The 24,114-nt window shown below is 33.5% G+C and overlaps 1 protein-coding gene across 2 annotated transcripts in view; it reads right to left on the bottom strand.

Moving 5' to 3' along the window:
- Window positions 1-24,114, bottom strand: part of LOC129745165 (potassium channel subfamily K member 18) — a 260,383-nt gene that overhangs the window by 17,953 nt on the left and 218,316 nt on the right. For both annotated transcript variants that reach the window (XM_055738081.1, XM_055738080.1), the window contains one exon: window positions 17,092-17,196. In XM_055738081.1, the coding sequence (XP_055594056.1) occupies window positions 17,092-17,196 (105 nt within the window). The remainder of the gene's footprint in view (window positions 1-17,091; window positions 17,197-24,114) is intronic.

Below are 24,114 nucleotides of genomic sequence, written 5' to 3'. Positions count from 1 at the left end.
AAAATTTGAAGTCTTTACAATGCCGGGAGACAAAGATACAGCTTTTCCCGTAAAAAAGGGAAATTTGGAATTGCTTCACTAAAAATGCTGTATCTTCGACAATTTTCATTGAAAAATCTTGAAATTTGGTCCAAAGATGTAAAAATGTTTGATCTAATATCAGGCCAAGTTTCGTCAAAATCGATGAAAGTGATCAAAAATGGAGCCGGGTAGAAAATGAGGTTCATTGTCGCCCAGCAGACGATTTCATTCTTTTTTGGACGGATGTTTGTATGGAAAATATCGTAATCCATGTATTCTTGGATTTTTCTTTCACAAAATCAAAATTTATTACAAAGAATGTTGTAAATAGATAGGAACTTCATTCGTGCTTTGTTTCGGAAGAGAAAATGTTTCAACAGAGTTCAAAATAAGAAGAACAGAGTTTCAGAAATGACTAGCTAATTATACCAATAAACAAATTTAAAACACAATTACAGCGAGTGTTCTATTTGTTCTTGTGTTTCAATACCAGCTCTGTTGGAACAATTTATGTTTCTAAACAAAGCACGAATGAAGTTCCTATCAATTAACAACATTCTTTGTGATAAATTTTGATTTATTGAAAGAAAAAATCAAGAATACATGGATTACGATGTTTTCCATACAAACATCCGTCCAAAAAAGAATGAAATCGTCTGCTGGGCGATAATGAACCTCATTTTCTACCCGGCACCATTTTTGATCACTTTCATCGATTTTGACGAAATTTGGCCTGGTATTAGATCAAACATTTTTACATCTTTGGACCAAATTTCAAGATTTTTCAATGAAAATTGTCGAAGATACAGCATTTTTAGTGAAGCAATTCCAAATTTCCCTTTTTTACGGGAATAGCTGTATCTTTGTTTCCCGGCATTGTAAAGACTTCAAATTTTGGAAGGTTTTTGTTGGATAGTTGAACTAAATTGTGTGAAATTTTCATGAAAAAATATCAACCGAGAGAGAAATGGCAGCTTGTCAAAGTTGGAGGTGGGTGAGCAGCTTCACTTGATTTCATTCTTTTTTGAACGCAACTGTATATTGAAATTTTTCATTGAAACTTGCAAATAAGAGCTTAACTTATAAATGAACTTCCTGAAGGGTATAAATTTCCCGTCCATTCGTGAGAAAAACATAATTATTTAAAAACCACCGCTTAATGGGTCCAAAGTAGGGCAACTAACCCTATGTCAATTTTTAAAATCGTTGGCAGTTAAAAAGCATCCTATTTATATTCATTGTTGACATGAAATGTAATTAAATGAAATGAAAAGGTTCAGAGACTTTTGTGAGCTATCGGAGAACATTTGTATGCGCTGTGAAGCATCGTAAATGGACAAAAAGGGTCTTTTTTTTACTATTCCAAAAGCCCTTCGGAGTATTTCATATATTTTTTAATGAAAACTTAAGAAACATGCACATTTTCAAATTCAATTTGTAAAAGAGAGGTAATTTAAAATTTATTTAAAATTTGGAATAACCCCAACAACTGATAAGCTAGATTTTTTTTTTCCTATAATTCATAAATATTTGCTATTTTCAACTAGGTTTTCTTCTTCAGCTGCATAAAATCAGGCTTAATATTTCTAAACCTGGAGGTTTTTGATTTTTGATGGTGATTGAAATGAGAAATAAAAAGTTAATCCTTAAATTAATTACAATTACTTTGATGCTATTCAATTGTCATCGTTCTATGGTTATAACATTTTTTGTACTTTTATCGGATAAAACTTATACAATCACTGACGTACAGAATTTCCAATAAGAATTTAACATTTTATACTGTTTGAAGCAGAAACTTTTTCGATTTCTATCTAACGTAATAAATACGTTATGTAACAACGAAATCCAATAATAAGTTCAAACCTTAAAGTAACAACGAAAAAATCGTTTATACTTACATGCAATATGATAAACCAGCGAAAAGCGTTATAAAGTTATAACATTTTAATACAGATAGAAAATTGGATAAAAAAAAATGAGCGATGAGAATTGATTTAGAGACATTTTCTCACATGTTGGATTTTTTCACCGACCAACTATTTTCAAAAGGGATCAAGCAGATAGAATTGACTCTACTATCGCTAATTTATTGAATTTATTGAAATTTTCGTAGGAGTGTTTCTTTTTCATAATCATTTGGAATTATAAAATATTTAATAAAAGGTATGTAAAAATGTCTATAATTTATCGTTCACTCGGAATGTTGCTCACGCAACATCGTACTACCCCAGATGGCAGCAGCATAGCTTCGAAACAGCGAATAAAATGGCACAATGTTGACATTTCCACTCAATTTTCAAGGGGGAAACTCACATCAAATTGCATCACTTGGTAAAAGCATTAGAAAATAACCCATTGGGTATTTTAACTTGAAAATTTTTACAAAGGTAACTGAAAGTGCATAGTTTACAATTTTTTTTTATTTTTTGAAGTTGAAAAAAAAACAGGGTCACTCAAAGAGAAAGGGTGCATAATTATGTTGCGCAAACTTCAGAAAAAAAGACTCTCTAACGGGACGCCAGATTTCAACTTGTAGTCGTGCTGCAACTGTGAAGTTTGTGATTAAACGTTACTACGCAGTTCTTAAAATCAAAAGAAATAGGTTAGGGCCACAATTATTGGACCTGCAAGCGCGTGAGTATCATTTGAGGCGCAATCTCTATACTTCGCTCAGGGAACTACGTAAAGACTCCATACGAAGTTTTGACCAGATCTATTTTCAATATGTTTTGCGTTTTTTGAATTGAATTGATGATAAAATAATAGGTACACACATGAATACAATTTTTGGAGCTTCCGTAAAACCAACAGTCCGAGCCGTTTCAAATAAATGAATTAAAAAAAAAATTGGAGCCTTTAATAGTGATTTGAGCAAACTTCTGGATCAAAAAAACAATTCACAATAAAAACGGTTCACAGCTTCGGCTCCAACTGCAAAGCTACTCAACCGATTTTGATTAATGAATGAACAAAAATAAAACTTGCAAATGACTGTACTTTGAAAAACTTCTCATTAATACCGCCCATGCTAAACTTTGGAAAATCAATATTCAACTTTTAGAAAAAAAAAAATCGTCACAAATTCAACTTACAGACTTGTAGCTTACAAAAAAATGTTTCTGATTAATTTAACAGTTATTTTTTATTCAATTGGGTAAGATCTTGCCAAGGAAATTCTCACTGAATCGGAATATGACGTTTCATCTAATATAAATGAGGAGCGAATCTCTTTTTTTCCTACAACCAGCCGTTTAAAATGAAATTAATTTTATAATACTGTCTCTTTAAAACAAAAACAAAGCTGTGGGTAAGAGCATGTTAAAAAATCATAAAGTTCCATTTTCTCATATTTTAACGATTTTTTCAATTTGAGATTAGTGACTCGGTAGGCTGTGACCGTCGATGACGGAAGTGTTTTTTTTTCTCTAAAAAAAATTTTCTCTAGCGTTTTTTCTTGGAAATTTCGCCGAAAAACATATTTTTATTTATGGATTTACCAGGAAAAGAAATACTAAGTGTAGTCTAGATAGTGATAGATGCTGAAGTGCTGGAGAGGGCTCGGACTACGCCTTCAGATCAGTCCAGGAGAAACTTTTGTCAGGCGAGTTTCCGAAATGCAGGGAGAACACCGGATAGAAACTTAAGATAAGTGTTTTTTATGTATAAGAATTGAACAAAGATATGAGAGGCCGAAAGAAGTAGTTCCGGAAATGCGGCTGTGAAGAAAAGTGAGCCAACCTGGCGTATGGATTACTGCTAAGAGCTGCCCTATTTTCACGGGCAAAAATGTGATTAAATAGATGTGAAGAGGATGGTGGTTTTAAAATGTGATGTTTATGAAAAGACTGCTGCAGAGATAATAATTTCAGTGATTGTTTTGAAAAAAGTGATGGCCATGTCATGCTGTTGTGGAAAAATAATTTGTTTGAGTTCGGGCGATCGACATAGCAATCTCGGCATGCTGCGACCAGCAAAATTCTTAGCACTGATTTTTGGGACGTTTAAAAATAAGATAAATATGTTTTCATTACAGAAATTCTAGTATCCTTTTCAAATGGTACGAGGTAAGATGTTGAAAATGTGTAACTATTTTATTAATAATATTCATATTTCAAAATAGCTTAACTCTATAAGGGGATTAGTGGAAGGGATTGGGCATCGAGCGATCCGAAAACTGATATACAATGGATTGTGGAATCAAGCCAGCCGGAGTATCTCGGCAAATTTTGAATCTTCAGAAGGATACTTGGAAACCTTTTCGGATTTTTTTATTTGTTTCGAACAGTTGGAAGGGAGTAAGATGAATCAAACTTGTCCCAAGCCAGTGGTAACGGACCCCTTGGTTGTGCTGCAATTATTGTTGATGAGTTAAGCATGAGCAATATTTGAATGTGCGATCAAGACTTCCCGTACCGATTCGGGTCGAAAGACCTATCAGCCACTGGTGGGTTGAACTACATACATACATACATACATACATACATTTTAACGATTTTTTCAATTTTATCATTGAAACAGGAAGCTTTCTGGAGTGCCTTAAAATAGCCAAAGTGACTCCTATTTTCAAGTCTGGTTATACTGATGATGCCAATAACTACCAGTCAATTTCAACTCTTAGCGTTTTCAGTAACGCGTTTGAAAAATTACTGGTAAAAAGAATTATAAATTTTCTTGATCGAAACAATATTCTTTGTAAACTACAGTACTGTTTTAGACCCGGGTCTGGCACACTCATTACAATCTCTGAGTAAGTTGACTCAATAATCAAGGATAACGGTTCGAAAAAAATATAGTGTGTGCATTATTTATTTCTCGATTTGAAAAAAAGCCTTCGATACACTAAATCATGAAATTAATCGTTGGCTAAAATGTTCAAATATTGAATAAGAGGATTAGCTAATGACCTAAATAATTTGTCGTTATCGAAGGAACAAAAATGGAATCTGAAACAATCTACATTGGCGTGCCACAAGGCAGCAATATAGGGCCGATTATTTTCCTTCTATTTATATACACACTACCAAAAAAATCTGTAAAATTACATCAAATATGATGTAAATAAAAAGAAGCTTCATATATGACGGAATATTCTGTGCTAGTTGGAAATTACACACCAGTAAAATTTTGCAACGTGTAAAATTAAAAATGATCTAAAATTTAGCAACGTGTAAAATAAAAATGATGTGAATTATAAAATCACTGAATGTTGGAAGAAAAACTTTCCAATTGGAATTTGTTTGGTTTTATTTATTGTTAATATGATTCAATACTGGAATTTTTACGTCTCTTAATAAAAATAAAACTCATCTATAATTAATATGATTCATTTTATTAAGCGGCAAAATTTTTTTTAACATACATTATATTTTATTTCTTTTATTTTTTCCGCGAAGTACCGGATCCAATGTTGAACACCAAGATAGGTAGAGAAGAAGGTAAAACATTGCGCTTAACCTCAATCGACAGAGCCGTGTAAACGCAGGGTAAAAAATAGTTATGGAATTTCGAACGATATGTATGGGATTTGAAACAAAATTACAATTTATGGAAAATCGCGAGGTCTTATTGTTCAAATAAGTATACAGTCGCATTCTTTGAAATAACATGTGTTGAAATTGGTAAAATTTATGTTCTAATGCTTTCAATATTCTGACTACGAGACAGTTTTTTTTGGAAATTTAGCAGAATTTCTGCAAAACATTCGAATTTCGGAAAGCATTTTCGCAAATATAGTTGTAAAAATATGCTAAAAAATGACTTGTTGCAACTTGTAATGAATGCTACTTTATTTTAGGTCCAACAAAATTTAAAAACAATCAGTTATCAGGAATTTAGCAAAATGCATTTTTTTTTAACTCAATAAAAAATCCACGTAAAAATTATGTTTTTCATCCGCATAAGCGCTTAATGAATTGTAAATACATTGGTTAACATTTTTATATTTTTTGCAGAATTTTTAAATTAGTAGTTTTTCTAGAAAACCAATAGTTTAAAAAAATTCCATACATTTTTGTGGAATTTCTATAACTATTTTTTGGTTGGCCTACTAATACATATGCAAGCAACGGAGTAGCATACCTAAAGAATCTAGCTATCCTGGTTGAACACCGTGGATCCGCTTCCAGAACCGCATCCTTGCTTTTCGGATATCTCCGGGAACCATCAACACCGATTAACTTACTCGCGCGCGGGGAAAATACTTTGGCGCACGACTTGGCTTAACAGTTTTTGTCACATTTGTCTGGTCTTGTTCTTCACAGTTTATAATTTTACATGACATTATCACGTTCAGTGTATTGTAATATTTCATGTCTTGTAATTTTGAGAAATTTCCAATTCAGTGTTGTTGAGAATTTCGTGTGACCAAAAAAAATTGTAAAATTACATCACATATGATGTAACGAAAAAGAAGTATCACATATGATGGAATTTTCAGTGCGAGTTGAATGTTACACGTCTGTAATCTTCAACAGATGTGTAAAATTTGAAAGACATGTAAAATATTAAGACGTGTAATATTTAATTCACACTGAAAATTCCGTCGTATGTGATGCTTCTTTTTATTTACATCATATGTGATGTAAATTTGCATCAAATAATCGCGTTCCGTGTCAAGTAATATTTGTGTCATTAGAATTCAGTGCTGTTAAGGATTCAACCGTTTTTATTTTGTAAATTTACATAAATAAATCGCGTTCCATGTTATGTAATAATAAAGGTTTTCAATTTCAGTGTCGTTAAGGATTCAGATTTTTTTTTCTGTGTATCAATGATATACCGTCAACTGGGGCAACATGCAACAATTTTCAACTTCAATGGCTTCTAAAAAACTTATGTTCACAGTTAATCCTACCCCTTATGCATCAAAAGTTTTAAGGATGATGGGACATCAAATTGGCGTACACAGCAAAAAATAAATAAATTCACACAAAACCTAATTGAAGAAACGATGCAAAAACTCGACGATTTAATTTATTTTAGACATAAATTTACATCAAATTAGATTTAAAATCTATAGTCTGCTAAACAAAATTCAAATTAAGCTGCCTTTTATTCATTTTTACGTGGTAGCATCTAAAGTCAATGAGTTGACCTAAAATTACATAGCGTGATTTAAATTCACACACACCCCTTCGTCATATCGAATCAGAGATGCCAGGTGATTTTGTCAAAAATCAGAACACAGCGAAGAAAATTAATTAGGTATTTTTTAACACTATGGCCGATGACAGTGAGTGCGATGCGATTCAATGCGGTGAACCACATTTGATGAAAATGTATGTGAATCGCTTAAACCTGAAATACTCAACGCATCGAAGCAGATGTCAATTTGTTCCGCCGCTCGAGTGGCATAGGCTGCGTCCGTAAATTCACATCGCATCGCTCTCATTATATCATCGGCCTAAAAGATTGGTGAAAATAATATGCAGCTCCGCTTAAATTGCATAAATAAAGCCGAAATACAGGTACTGTAGACGCCTTAACTTATGCATTTAAAGGGAGCAGAATCTTTGCAGGACCGCAGTTTATACCAAAAAAACACTTTTTAAGTTTCATCTGAACCAAAGATGATCATCTGTTAAAAAAATGCGTTATTTAATTGCCGAATTGATCATTGTTTTCATAATTTTACTGCAAATTCAATTATAACTAAGAAATATTTTTTGTTGGAAATCAGGACAAATCAGTACCTACATTTTGAAAACCATTTATCAAAAATCAGAACAATTCAAGCGATTTTGAAAAATCGGAATGATATCTCAAAATTCAGGACAAATTCTGGAATTTCAGGACACCTGGCACCACTACACCGAAACGTCAAACGAAAAAAATCTCCCGTCGTCGTCGGTTGTCGTGTCGTGCGCTGCTTCATTGTTTTTGTGTAATTTGTTAAGTTAAAATGCTGATCGCTTAAAATCTTAGATTCCTTTTTGAGCCAAGCTTCTTCTGGTGTTATTTGGATTTTGTGAGCAGGCCACTTACATTTGTAAATTGCCATTTGATTTATTATTATCTTCATTCCAGACTTGTCTGCCAGTCGTCGTTTTTCTTCCACTTCTTGTGTGAGATCCGGATTGAATGCAGTTTCGTATTGATAATCTCGGATAGCTGGAACCATGACTGACGGCGCTGATGTATTTTGCAGAGCATTTGAACCTGTTGATGGACAAAGCAGCGCCAAGCAGTATTTCATAAGAAGATTTCTCCGCAAGTGGCTGGCCATGAAGAAGAAGAAGCGCCGCAAGTCTAAATAGGATACTCCGCCACTGGATGAGCCAGGCAACGAGGGCATCGGACACTTCCTGCGCATATTTTGTTTCACGTACCAACCGGTCAGCACGGGCGGCCGGGTATGGATGCCAGCCACAGCCCCCGATTATGTCACAGAAGTACAGGATTACATGGTGTAATGAAATAGTTATTTTGAAACAAAATCCGAAGAAACGAAAATCAGTGAGTTCATTATCAAAATTTTAAAAAATCTCACCAGATAATACGTTTTATATGAAAAAATTCAGTGTTAAACGTGTTTGAATAAGTGTAATTTATCAGAAATAAAACATTGAAATATGAATACCATCAGTCTTTCTTATTTAAATCAATATTGCAAACAATAAACAAAAGAAACGAATCCACAGCAAGTATTTTTAAATCGCATTGAAAACAAAATTCCAATAAAAAAATAGAAGCCATGTAAAATTAGACTTTTGACATTCTTAAGTGATTGTACAACCCTCGATGTTTTTTTTGAATACCCCACCTAAATTAGTATCAAAAGCGATGGTCCAATAATTTGCATCGTATAAGGTGTAAAATTAAACGATGTAATTTTTGCTGTGTAGTTAGAAAAATTATTTCTTTTGTTATTTTCAATTTTCTAAAAACATGCGATTTACACCCTCCTTAAAAAATGGAGTAACTTGCAACATACTTTGTTTTAAATGAAAAATCATATTAACACGTTTGTTTATAGTTTTTTATATATTTGCGATGCCTTAAAGACCATTACGCATGAAAACACCAATTGCAGTAATTTTTTGGTCTGTAAACCTAATTTTCACATTTTCGTCTGAAAACAAGAATGCTGCATACATTTAGGGGTTGAATAATATTACGAAAAATTCTACAAGCTGAAATCATAAAAATAAATGTTTGGATGACTGAAATTTCAATGTTTACAAACGCGTCATGCAAAACATTCATATTCCAGCACATGGAAACGAGATTTACAAGGTGTTTATTTGATCTGCATTTTTTTGCATTTTACTCCAGACACCTAACTGAATTATAAAAATATTTATTTAAAGAAAATGAGCGATTGTTCTAAAAATATTTTTACACCAACAATGTTGGTATAGCATGAGGAAACCAGTTAAAAGTTTGTAGGGAATATTACCAAGCCACCCGTATTACTGGGTAAAGTTTTTTAAGACATCGAAATATGTTAAAATTTGTACATTTATTACTCGATTTTTCAAATTCAAGGCTAGAAGTTGGTCACTTTTTAGTAACTTTGTCACTTTTTTCAGGCTGGTCACTGAAAAGTAACTTTTTTTGAAATTTGGTCACTAAAGTCACTATTTTTTCTAGTATTTCCTTACAACTGAGCCATTTTTTTTTTAATTTTTTCTACTCATCATTTTTTTCAAGGCACGTGGTATGTATTCATCAGTTTATTATTAGTTTATTCCTTTATTTTTTATTTGACGGATTTAGTAAGGAAAATTATTGTTTTGTTTTGCTTACACTTAAACGTTGTTTGGATGAAAATTTGTATTTAAACAAAAAAAAAGGGTTTTCGCATAAAAATATGTATTTTTTTGTTTATTTGTGACACTTTACCAACGTTTTGGCATTCTTGTCAAGAAAAACAAAAGTATGATTTATAAATTTATTACATAAAATATTTCCTATAGAGACACTCTTACACCACACGATTTGGAGTTTTATGTCTTTTAAAGCTACAATTAGTTAAAATATAATTCTCAACTTAATTTAAAAACATCACTCAAAACCTGTACATTGCACTTAATAACATGGCAGGAAACGTTCCATGCTATTAATGCTCTTGGTTGTATTGAATGGAAGGTAAACTTGTGAAAAGCGATTCAATTGAAGCGAAAATATCAGATATTTCCTTTCAAAGTTCCCTTATTTCTAGACATTTCAGAATCATTTGAAAGATTTGTAGATATACATATGTACCTATTTAAACCTAAAATTTTCGATAACTATCAGTCATTTCTGTACCTTTTTAGAGGTTAAATAATATTTTTTCTACAGTATTCCAAGAATTTTCGTAGGTGTTTTCTGTATCTATTAATTTTTTCAAGAAATGGTCGTGTTAATTCATTTATGAATAGATGCAACCGGTTTTATTGTATTTTTTTATCGTAGATTTTGTAATTGATTAAAAACAGTTGGATTTTGTCAGGACACATATTTTGTAGCTTACTTGTAAAAATAGTATGTTACGATTAAAAGAAAATTCATTAAAACAGGTTTAAATCCCACAGGAATTCTCTTCAAACAGTATACACTCAGGAACACATACCTAAAGTATAATGCAAATTATCCCTTGAAGAAGGCCAAGATCATCCCGAAACGTCGGGAAAATTGTAAAACTCTGTAACTTGCTTCATAAAGACTGAAATGCTAATTAGAAAATAGAGAACCAAAGAATATCAATTGTTTAAAAATTACCTAAAAAATTACTCTTTCATGAAATGTTCTGTAAATATAAATCTTAACTCAATTTCAAGTTAATTCTTTAAACCGTTCGTTGAACATGTGCTGATTTTTATTTGGTTTTTGAAGATTTCTCACATATAAGAATTTTGTTTAAAACTTTTGGTTACTGTAAATTTATTAAAAATGGTTAACTTTTTTCAATAAAATTTTTACTGTTTTAGTGACATTGAAAAAAATCTGATTTTATTCTAGTTTTGTTTTTAGTTTTCGAAATCATTTTTTAGTTAGTTTTCGTCTTGATCTGGTCACTAATTTTGCCCTAATTTCACTTCAAAGTTACTATTTCGCCCTACTTTTTTACCGCATGACCGCTTCTAGCCCTGCAAATTTCATATAAAAAAAAACTTTAAAAAACTAGCTTAAGATGCGAGAAATTATGTCATCATCATTTTGTAATCATTAAAAGATAGTTTTATTACAATACATCAAATTAAAAATTGATCCAGTGTGGTGCTATATAAATGTTGCATCTCACCCCGCTGTTGCATGATGCCCCATTTGCCAGTATGTAATCTTCCACTAATAGAGACTGTAAGGTTTTTCGCTGATGATACAGCTCTTTTCTAAACAGGGAAATCCCCAATCACGATTGTCTATAATCTAGACTATGACCTTAAATTGTTATCCATGTATTTTAACAGTTATCTTCTTTCATTAAACAAAAAAAATTTAACCGCCCCACCGGGACCCTCACTAGAACGAGTTTGTGATACTCAAGGTTAAATATTCTTAATATCTGGGGTTGAAACAATATTGGTTTAAAAAAATATCTGATCATCCAAAATATTCATTTCTCGACTGCAATAAGAACACATTTCACTTGCCACTTAAATCAATTACTTAAATCAAATACCTTGGGTCAGAAAAGAATTTCTTTTATTGGTCCAGTGAAATATAACACCTTACCTAACGAACTGAAAGAAACCAATTCTTGGTGCGTGTTTAAAAACAAATTACAACAAATATTCAAAACTAAATTAAGTCGTTTATAAAAATCGAACAAAGCCAGTCTTAAGTATCAATTCATTGGGTCCATGCTGCCGTGTTACGCCGAAGTGACGTATAAACCATTTTCGTTTTAAGCGAATAAAAGCGATTTTCTCTTTTTCCTCTTTATTCGTTAATCTGAGACTTTTCATAAAATGTGATCTGTAGAATTTATGCATAGATAGATGACAAATGCAGCCTTTTGAAACAAAATTCTTTATTTTGTGTAAAATTCATATAATTACTTTAAATGGATATGCGTCAGTTCGGCGTATAAACGTTTGTTTTGATTAGACGATTCTCCGTCGGAGTGACGTTTATCCTTAGTCTTTTCGAGCAGTTGGAACAAATTTCGTTCTCAGTTAAAATGGCCAGTGCGTTGGATCTTCTTAAATTGTATTCGACTGAGGAAGAAAATTTTAGTGATGCTGTCGGAGGAACTTCTCAAGGTATGTATTTCTTTGTACATAAAAAACAATTTCCGTTTGTTCGTTTGTGTGTTTTTTTTTATTTGACCTCAATTGCCCTCTCAGCCCTAGTTTTAGCGTTAAGATAAGACCTAGAGAACTGAAATTCGGTATAAGTGGGAGCTAATTATTACCAGGAATGCAGGAAAATGTCAGATTTGTAGATGACTCATAATGTTTTACATGGGATTTAGATGAAAATTGACATACAGTTGCGTTCAAAACAGAATGATTTTGCGCGAAGCGGCGTACCCACTTCCAACTTTGACAAGCTGCCATTTCTCTCTCGGTTGATATTTTTTCATGAAATTTTCACACAATTTAGTTCAACTATCTAATTAACGCTCTACGAAATTTGAAGTCTTTACAATGACTGGAAACAAAGATACAGCTATTCCCGTAAAAATAGGGAAATTTGGTATTGCTTCATTAAATATGCTGTATCTTTGACAATTTTCATTGGAAAATCTTGAAATTAGGTCTAAAGATGTAAAAATGTTTGATCTAGTACCAGGCCAAGTTTCGTCAAAATCAATGAACGTGATCAAAAATGGTGCCGGGTAGAAAATGAGGTTCGTTGGACCAAATTACAAGATTTTTCAATGAAAATTGTCAAAGATACAGCACATTTAGTGAAGCAATTTCAAATTTCCCTTTTTAACGGGAATAGCTGTATCTTTATTTCCAGTCATTGTAAAGACTCCAAATTTCGCAGAGCGTTAGTTGGATAGTTGAACTAAATCGTGTGAAAATTTCATAAAAAAATATCAACCGAGAGAGAAATTGTAGCTTGTCAAAGTTTGAAAAGGGTACGCCGCTTCGCGCAAATTCATTCTTTTTTGAACGCAACTGTATGTAAATTAGGCGGGGTAAACAATAGATTCAGGTATCAAATCTTGCATATGTTTGAGACGAAAATGCATACTCGGGTGTTTTGTGAGGTCTATGATTTTAGATTTTAGAAATAAGGTCAGGAAAAGCGGTCATCCGTATATATCCGTACATCCGTCTATACAGCTGTCTATTTTAGTAATAATTCCTTGAAAAAAAACAAAATGTATGTGAAAATGTTCACATACTACATGTAATATAAATATATTTTCACTTTCACCAGCTGCAAGTGAACCAAAACATACAAAAAAACAAGCTTCAATTGCCCAAACAAAAAAAGCAAAAGCCAAGTATAACAATCTTATAAATGTTGATTGCAAATGCAACATGCGATGTTCTTCGCTAATAACCGACGAAAATCGAAAGCAGACGTTACTGGGATTTTGATTTGGATAAAAGACGACAATTTATTTTGGAATAAACAAAGCAAATTTCTGCAAAACGACGACGTGTTCAATCAGAAACTGAAGGAAAGCCATTTTAAAAAAAAAACAATATACCATAAATTATTTTTTGAAGGACGACGCAGGAGATACAGTATCTGTATGTAGTCGTTATTTTCTAAACACGTTAGGTTATCCATCATCCAGCAAGTAAGTGATAATTTTCAAATCAAATGTTTGATGTCATAAAAGTTTTTTTCCAGCAATTTTGTGTACCGTTGTCATAGCGATTCCAAAAAAAGGCGGACCCCGATATTCGACCTAAGATTTCCAAAATTAATCCTCTTGTTGAAGTCGTTCGCAACGACGCATTTTATCATATAACCCTACGATTTCGCATTACAGGCGTGATCATGCTCCGAATGCTTTGTATCTGCCGTCAGATCTTACTTGTAAGATAATATATGACCATTTTGCCACAAAGAATAAGGAAAACTCAAATTCATGTAGTTACTCCTTTTACAACAAACTACTGAAACAAATGAACGTAAGATTTACGAAACTTGGAAATGGGCTTTGTGAAAAATGTAGATATGCCGAAATACACTCCAAGGAATCTGGACATATGCTTGAAAATATAAGTATTGATACGGGATGTACAATATGTAAAGACTGGAAACTCCACAAAGATGCTGCTATAAGTTCGAGAGATGAATATATGAAAAATAAATATAATTTTGATAATATTTCATTTTCCGTTGATTTGCAGAAGGTGTGAGAGTAAACACATTGAAATCTAATCTTTTAATAACGCAACTATATTCTATTTCAAGGTGATCCAATTGCCAAGGATGGAAGGATTCAAAGAAGCTATTTTTTGCAAAAGAATAGTTGCAATGAATGAAACGTTTGCTCCATTGGGTGGTAGTTCTCACGGATCAGTTTACGCCGCATTATGGAACGAAACAATAAGTGGCAGAAAAGCTGCTGATATATTCAGCACTTTTACAAAGCACTTGATGCTCTTGGACTGTCCTGAATCAATCCTCTATTGGATGGACAATTGTTCAGAACAAAACAAGAACTGGGACCTGATGATACACATGACGTTGCTGGTAAACTCCAAAATGATTCCTTCAAAAACAATAACATTCAAATATTTGGAAACAGGTCATACTTTCATGTCCGCTGATTCATTTCACGCAGCTGTCGAAAAACGTATGAAAAGTTTCAATCATGGCGAAATACATACATATCAAGATTTTATAAAATGCGTGGAAACAGCGTCAGAAGTTGTAGTAGTTCCCATGAGCTATGGAGATTTTTTCACAAGCAGCGTTAAATTGAGGCAATCCGTTTTTAAGAAAGGTGCTCAGCGACCAAAATTGGCCGAAATCAAAGAGGTGAAATTCGTCAGAGGATCGTTTTCGTTTCATTATAAATCGTGCTTTAAAGGAGATTGGAAGCGATTTTCATTATTTACGGTGAAACAACTCAAGGAAATATCGCGCCCGGACTTTGACCTTCAATCTTCGCTTCACTTCAGAAATTAAAATAGAGGAATAGAGGTTGAAAGAAAAAAACACGATTTTAAAGAAACTTTGTCCACTAATGCCAGATAATAAGAAAGATTTTTGGGAAAAGCTCGAAAAAAAAAGTTTCTGGAAGAATTCTAATTTATAACTATTGTTTTTTTTTTATGATTTTCTTACTAAATAAATATTTGAATTTTTTAAACATTATCTCATTTTTGAAACCAGAATTCTTCTCGTAAATAAAATTCGAGTGCACAGCTTTAAAAAAAACAATATTGTTGCTTGACAAACAAACTTACCACAAACAAATGACCACACAAACAAACTTCTTTGTATCAAAAACAACGCGAAATTAATGAAGTATTAGTTTTGTTCCACAAATGTTAAATAATATCTCGAATTTTTTTAATTAATGTAGATGTCGACGTTTGCATTCAAATTTTATTTATCAAAAAAGCTCGACAACTTCTTTGTTTGAGAACCCTTTATTCTGAGGGAAGGGGGGTGGCTTTTTTATTTCATTCTAAACCGATTGTCATGTTAAAATATGATTTTTTTTTTCAAATCTGAGGAATGTCGCCTGTAAATTATACGGGTTATTGAAATTGTTCTGTATCACTTTCAAAAACGCATGGATATACGTCACTTCGGCGTATAAATCGCACTTTTGGCGATTCGTTTTTATCGATTTTCTCAAAAACTGTTCGATATTTTCTAGATTTGTTGAAAGCATTTGATAGCTCATAGGAAAACGCACACAATAGCGTCAAAAAGTCAAAATCGAAAAAAATGGATATACGTCACTTCGTCATATCACGGCAGCATGGCAGCCGTTCTCCAACTTCTGGTGGCATCGTAAAATTCACGATAAATACAACATGGTCCGATTGAGATATCGGTTTTAAATAAATTTCCGATTTAGGGTAAAAATTGCTTCAAATGCTCTCTGCAGCTGGATTTGTATTATTTGGTCAGTTAAAAGTCCAAACTAAACTGTAAGTTGGTCATCCGCCCTATTTTGGTCTATTTAATTTATTCCACTATTCAAAGGATGCCCTGACGTGATATGAAGCCAAAATAGACACTTTTGTATCCAAGAACATAAATTCTCCCAACACACCGGAACTAAGACTCATTAAAAAAATACTGAGCTATTTTGAAGCAGGATCTCAGTGAGTATCTCAAAGACGTCATTTTCGAAGGAAAAATTGCGAAAAGCAGGTTTCTGTATAGAAGAAGCAGCTGTCGGATGTTGCGCAGTTTTTTTTTTGGGTAGAGTTGGGCCTAATGTACGATTTACGATTGTGGTTTTGAACTGGAATGAAGTTAATATGCCAAAAGATCACAAATGGTTTCAAGTTTCATGGTCTGAAAGTTTGAAAAATATCGGTAATTTAGGTAATTTTTTACAGCACTTTTTTGTGATGCAATTTGATGTGGGACAACTCAATAAATCAACAATAAGAAATAATCTAACAATGTTTGTTGATTTTTGCATCAAGGAATGTTCAATAATACCAAAATAGCTTATTTCCATTAATTTTTAAAAAAGATTCCGTATACCTTAAGATTTTTTTAGCTGTGTACACTCCGTGCTGGTCCAATCGAAATGCGAAATGAATTTCATTGAAAATCGAACTCTTTTTTTGAAAACTAATTTTTTCAACCGAAAACACAAGAACTGATTATATGTCGATAACGTTCAGAGAAATTCTGTAAATCCTCAGTTATATTTATGATATAGATTTAAATAGTTAACGAATCCAAAAAATCGGAGATCGCATAATTCAAACAATAAGCTGCACTTTTTAACACTTCTCCCAGCAAATAGTTTTCGTTAGCAAACACAAATATTTCCCTAGCTTTCAATCAATTTCAAGGATCCTATTTTAAAGCATTGACAGCATTTCCAGGTATATTTATTATACTCCCCGGATGAATATTGAGTGAAATTTATAGTTGCAAGGAAGGAGCCAATAATGACACCCGAGTCCGCTTCAACCTCGATCCCCAACATCTCCCCTGCTCGAAACTTGCTCTCCGCAAACTTACCTGCATCAGATTGAAGCACATAGCAATCAAAGCCATCCCCAGCAAAAGATAGATGGCGCACAGGATGAAGCTGATTTCCATCTTACCGTCGCCTTTCGTTTGCAGCTGTTCTCATTGTCGACGTGTTGGAATTATATGGCAAATCCGGAATCCATGTGAGAATGCATTTCGGTATGTTTGTGTGTGTGCACACGGGTGGGTGTGAGCGTTTATGTGGGAGAAAAGAAAAAAAACGACAAAATTAGATTTGAAAATAATTCCGAACATTTTGCATAAATTGAAATGGCTGAAAGCTTTCCCAGGGTACGGATTCTAGCGTGAATCAAATACCAATGGAATCATTAGAGTTTGGTATCCTTCAATTTTATAGGTTTTTTTGTGGTTCTTTGGAGGAATTCAACCTTGCTTGTGAAGTCATTGCTATTGCAGATAAATCAAATGGCATTAGTTTTGGCCTTCTCTTAATTACCGAAAAGCGCATTCAAGTGTACAACCATTATTGCTGGGAATCTTTTGTTTGAATAAATCGAGACTTAAAACCAACAGGGCTATTATTTTTGAAAATAAAAAAAAACCTTTCATTCTTCACACAAATAAACCCATTACAAACGTTTGAAGATTTCTCTTGGGTTGAACAACGTTATTGCGATATCATAATGAAACAAAACTGTTCTGATTCATGATTTTTAGATGTTATCTGTGATAATAAATAAATAAATTCACCATTCTTGTGACATTCGAATCTTATACTGATTAATGATATTCCAAGATTCTTGTACCTATTAGTAAGAATTAATACGCTTTGCCGATAAGAGTAGGCTGTGGCTGTTGACGACAGTTGTCTGTTATGATTTTTTCGCTGCTAATTTTAACTCCTGGAAAAAAATATACAATTTGTTTTTTGTGTTGAAATAAATGTTCAGAAGTTTGATGCTTTGAGCACAGACAAATAGGACAAGATACTATTAAGAAAATCCGATCATTTTTTCGTAAAGCGATTAAACTGTCATCTGTTGCCGACATTGCCTACCAACATCGCGATTGGAAAATAAACCATAGTAGGATACCATGATATCTTGATTTATAACTCAAACGTAAACAACCAATCGATAATTTTTGTTGACGTTATAATTTTCTAGGAAAATTTTGGTTTTCAATTAATCTTGATTGCTATTATTACCGTAATAAAACAGCTTAATCATCACGGAGAACACAAGTAACGGACTCACCAACGCATTACAACCACTAACCGATTGTTCTTTTCTCTAGCGTCAGAAAATAATGTGTGTAACAATTTATTTTGATGTGTTTCCATGAAAATTATTTCCTTTCAACATCAAATTGCCTATTTAAAAAGTTCTTATTCGATTTGGGGTCATTTTTGAATTTCTCAAACCCTGAAGTCTTAAAAGCTTCGTTTTGGTTTAAAACTCATCCATGATTTTTTACAGAATTTTCAAGTAACGTTTATATGAGTAAATTTGAACTTTTTTGTTTGCATAGGAAAATTGAATAAAGGGTGTCCACCCAAGCATGGAAAAAATCGCATCGAAGTTCAATCAATTTTCAATACGCGGTCAACGTGTTCTTCTAAAGCAAAGAATCATAGCAAACTTGGGTAAGAAAAATCATTTCCATTTCTAACGTCAATTATTCGTCATCACTTTTCCTTGGATGCACTGTTAACAGCCCAGGCGGGAAATCGTAGTGAACTTGTTCACATTATATTTTCTTTGGACTGTTTGTGGAGTGAATGGAATCGCAAGTGATCGTCATCAGTTTACACTGCGTTTATACAAAGTAAACGATTGCGTTTCGATGGTGATTGTCCAGCTAGTTTTGTGAGTGTTACTACATAATACGTTGTAAGGTAAGTTCGGGTCTTTTTAACCGTAATTTGTTGATGATCCTCGGCCAAAATTGTCATGGAATATCATATCACATCGTTTTTTTCAGGAATTCCTAGTAAAATTGAATGATCGCCTCAGCAGAAACAACAGTGAAAAATCTCGTGATTCTGTTCTCCAGGATGCCAATGAAGATGACCCAAAGAAAATATTGGCAACAATTTTCAACGAAGAATCGACGACTTCGGGCAAGCTGGCCATTAGCTCAAGTTCTTTGAGACAAAAGATTAAGCAGCTGGAAATGAGAGAAAAGGTGCCAATCGTAGAAACGTCATGCCCTTCCTCCAAAAATAATGGAAAGCTCATTCAATTCAATCTAATTGAATACTGGGAAGCCCAAAGATACACATATCCAAATATCTTTAAAATGGCTATGGTTGTGTTATAAGGCTCGGCAACACAAGTGTCCGTAGAAAGAGGCTTCAGTGCGCTGAAATTGATATTGAACGAAAAAGAACAAATTTAACAACCAGCTCTGTTGAAAATGCTCTTTTGCTTAAATTGAATCCTGATTTTATTATTATTTATTATTTATTTATTAATACTTGCAAAGTAAGAAAATTTCTTATAAATTTTTGCAATCGGATTTGAATGAGCTTACAAAATAATCAAGAACCAATTTACTTTTAAAACTAGAAACTACAAACTATTAATTTTCTCTATTGAACCATAACAGACAATTTTCGCGAAAAGTTTTATAAGAGTTAGTTAATTTCAAATCGTTAGGTAGAGCATTCCAAATATCAATTCCTCGCACAAAAAAGCTATTTCCATAATGTGACGTATTATGGGTAGGAATTACAAAATTAAACAAGCGTCTACTGCGGAAAGGAGCTATTTTATCGAATAAGTACCGTGGTTCAGCAAAACGTATTATCTTAAACAAGGCTATGCATGATCAAACTTTTAAGAAATACATGAATTTACATCCTAATAAATTTTTCTGAAGATGTGTCACACTCGAGTATCTCCCTATGTTGTAGATCCATGGAACACAGCTGTTGAGAGCAATTTTAAGACGATAGAGAGATGCTGCAGACACATTTAGAAGTAATTCAAAAGCGTAAATAAAATGGGGAAAATTAAAGTTTTGAATAGCCGAAGTTTGATACTACTAGTTAACGGACTAGCTGAGACTCGCAAAGTGCGCAGACAGGCATATATTTTTCGTACATTGCGAATTAATTTGTGCATCCTATTCAAGGTTGTCCTGGATAATTACTCCTAAACTTTTAATAGATCTTACAAAACTAATTGGTACCGAATTGATGGATAGACTTGGATGCTCTCTGTTTTCACGTTGCCTGCTGATAAACATTGCATGGGTTTTTTCTTCATTAATTGGTAATAAATTGTGTTCAGACCATTGATGAATTCTACCGAGGTCAGCGTTTATTAAAGCTTCAATTTCAGCATTTGTTAACGTAGTGGAACAAAAGTAGACCTGCACATCGTCAGCAAACATATGAATCATGCAATTTTCAACTACTTCTGGTAGATCATTGATAAACATGGAAAATAGTAAAGGGCCTAATACGGAGCCTTGCGGTACTCCAGAAACAACAGGAAGAAAACTAGTTAACACATCATTAGCATAGACAGCTTGTTGTCGACAGCCTAAATAAGGTTTAAGGAAATTTACGGCATTTCTCGAAAAATTGAATTTTGATGACAATTTTTTCAACAGCTCTACGTGGGATACTCTATCGAATGCTTTTGAAAAATCTATTGTAAGTATGCATGCAACCCCTTTTTTGTCAATTATAGAGAGTATGTCGTCATGAACTTTAAGAAGAGCCGAAGTAGTACTGTATTTTGCTCGAAATCCGGATTGTGAGGGATGAAGTAGTTCGCGTGTATTAAAAAATCCATACATCTGACATTTTATTATTTTCTCAAACGCTTTTGATAAGCTGCAAAGTATACTTATGGGCCTCAAATTATTTAAAGTACTGCTACGAGGTTGTTTCCTGATCGGTACGATTTTAGAAAGTTTCCATGCTTTTGGAAAGTTCCCGGTGGTTGTAGGATAATGTTAAAAACGTAGGTGAGTTGTGTTATAATTGATGGTAAAAGAAGCTTGATCAGTTTAATCGGTATTTCATCAAGTCCAACGGCACCAGACTTGATGGAAAAAATAGACAATACAACATCATTTCCCGTTATTGTAGAAAACTTAAAACCAAAGTCGTGCAATGGAAACAAAGGTGCTATTCTAGAATCTCTCGTAAAATTATTACAAAAATGTGCGTTTATTTCGGAGCCTGTATTATTTGTTTCTAATGGATTTGCAGATTTACCGCTAACTTTAATTCTCTTGAGTTTCTTCCAAAGATCTTTGGTGTTATTTGATGAATTAATCCCAGTTGAAATAAAATTTGATTTTGCTTGGTTTATGAGAAAGGTTACTTTGTTCCTAAGTCTCTTATAGACTGCCCTATCAGAATCCAAACGAGTGGATTTCCAGCTACGATATGCTGTATCCCTCCTTACCATGGCACATTGAATATTCGCGTTGAACCACGGTTGACAATCACCAAACTTCTTCCTAGTAAGAGGAACATAACGATTCAAAACGTCAATGAGTTTTAAATTTAGAAAATCAAGAGCTAAATCACTATCATTCATGCTGTACAAAAGATTCCAGTTCACACTTTCAAGAGTACTACACGCAGACACTATGTCTAGTCGATTCAAATCCCTATAAAATTGAGGTCTATTACACTTTTGTCTTGGAAGATTTATTGAGCTGAATATAATATCATGTTTCGAAAAGCTAGGAGAAGATACTTGATTAAAGTTGAAAATTAAATTTGGATCATTTGAGAATAGAAGATCAATCATGGAACAGCCGTTGGAATGAAAATGAGTTGGTTCACTATTGACACAACAAAACCCAAAATAGTGCATAACGCTTTGCAAATTACGGTTTATAGAATCAGATTTTCTATAGTCAATATTAAAATCGCCAATCAAGATAAGGTTTTCGTATTGCAAGGATAAGTCGCTCAATTGTTGAAACACTGTGTCTGAGGAATCATTTCTAGGGGGATTGTAGAAGGCACCTATTAACAGTTTAGACTCATTATGATGGATTTCAACAAAGAGATACTCGGTAACATCATCAGAACTAGCATCTGCTGGAATCATTGATTTGCTAAGTACTTTAAATTTGACATCATCTTTTAGATACATACCTACTCCTCCTCCTCTGCTGTATTGTCGATCGTTTCTTACTATTCGATATCCTTCAATTTTGACAAGATCATCCGAAATAGCCTGCGTTAACCACGTTTCACTCAAACACAATATATCAATTTTGCTTTCAGAAACACATTTTTCGAGTTCATTAAACTTAGTTAAATTACGAGCACAAATGCTTTGAATATTTATATGACATATATTGATTTTATCTGAATGTAGTGAGCAATTCATTACCACTCGAGGAATAACGTTCAGATCAGTACGAGCATTGATATTTGAAATATTATTGCTATCCTGCATTATATAGCAGCAAAGAAAAAGTGAAAATCGAAAAGAGTCTGTTATGGTTCTTAAATATAAATACTAATTTTAGTATAAAACAAAATAAGGCTTTCAGCCTCCTAACTCTAAAGTTCATTTTGAAAATTAACTCACTTGTTCTTGAGATCGAATAGCTAAACAGTATTTTCAATTCTTCGAGGATTAAATCCTCAGGTGTTTAATTCAGCAGCAAACTCCATCAGCGGTAATTTCCCTCGGCAGCATCCTCCATCCGCAGCATCTTCCATCGGCAGCATCTTCGATCAGCGTCAGCAGCATCAGATAGAATACTTTTAGGAGGGATATAGGGTGTAAGGATAGCTCAGGAAAAGAAAATTTGGGAAGGAAGAAGAGTAACTTGTTCAGGAAGGGTTTTGGCATATTAAAATTTTGACTTTCAGGAGCGGATAGTTGACGGAAAAAAAGGATAGGTGCGGGTAGGAAAGAGAACGCTAATAGGAAAGGGTTTAAGCTATTTGCAGACTTCATCCAAATGATCCAGAGAATGTATTGGTTCAGCAGCAGAGTTGATATTCAATTTGACGTTGATAGTTCCATTCTTGCTAAACACGTTGAGCAGCTTACCATCTTTCTTGAGTTTCAATGCTTTTCTTTTAATGGCACGAGCTTCCCTGGTGAGATTTTCGTTCAGATATATTCGAGTATTCGTTTCAAATCCCAGATGAATTAACGATAGATTTGGTCTAGCCAGATATCGAGAAAAAAATTCATCACGCTCCGCCTTGAACGCAAACTGGATCAAAATAGGTGGTCTTGAACCAGCTGTGGGTGTTGGGTTTCGAGATAGACGTTTGGTGAAGACTTTCGGTTGATTATCCTTAGGATAGCGTAGAGCAGCAGTGATATTGGCAGCATAGGATGTCAAATTTTCGGTATCGACATACGGAACTCCGGTTAAAAGCAGGTCACACGAACGCTCAAGTCGATTGGAAGAATCTTTATTGAGATTTACCTGATGTTGTATTCTGGCATCAGTTTCCACCAAACTATTTATTTCGGATAGACATTCAGCCTTGAAGCAATGCACCTCTTCTCGCAGCGTGTGGATTTCGCCCCGTAGTTCTGTGGCGAATTTGTCGATCCTATTTTCCAGGTTTTTATTTGTCTCCTGGAACATCGTCTTGATTCTGGCTAGCATAGACTCCATCATCTCGGTGTTGTCATTTGATTTGTTCAAATCATCTCTGGTACGCCTATTCATTTTGCCTATCATCGATGTCGAAAGTTTGTTTTGTTTGTCCATAGCGTCGAGATGAGATGATGTGAGATGTGAGAAACTATGTCATCATCATTTTGTTATTATAAATGATTATTTTCTTATATTATATCAAAATAAAAACTGAATAAGTATTGTTATATACAAATGTTGCATCTAACCCTGCTGTTGCATGATGTCCAGTTTGACGGTAGGTCAAATTTGATTTACATTTACTTCAACGCAATAATTGAAAGAGGAACTGATCTCGAAGAGACGATTCCTTATTCCGAATTCCTAATTATATTGTGTTAAATTTAAGTCACGTCACAACAATTTTAATACCTTTTATCTAAATTAATGCCGTTGTAGGGA

The sequence above is a fragment of the Uranotaenia lowii genome, chromosome 2, assembly GCF_029784155.1.
Source record: "Uranotaenia lowii strain MFRU-FL chromosome 2, ASM2978415v1, whole genome shotgun sequence".
NCBI classification, from domain to species: domain Eukaryota; kingdom Metazoa; phylum Arthropoda; class Insecta; order Diptera; family Culicidae; genus Uranotaenia; species Uranotaenia lowii.
Note: the sequence above shows the minus strand (reverse complement) of the source record. Positions and strands in the feature narration are given on the sequence as shown.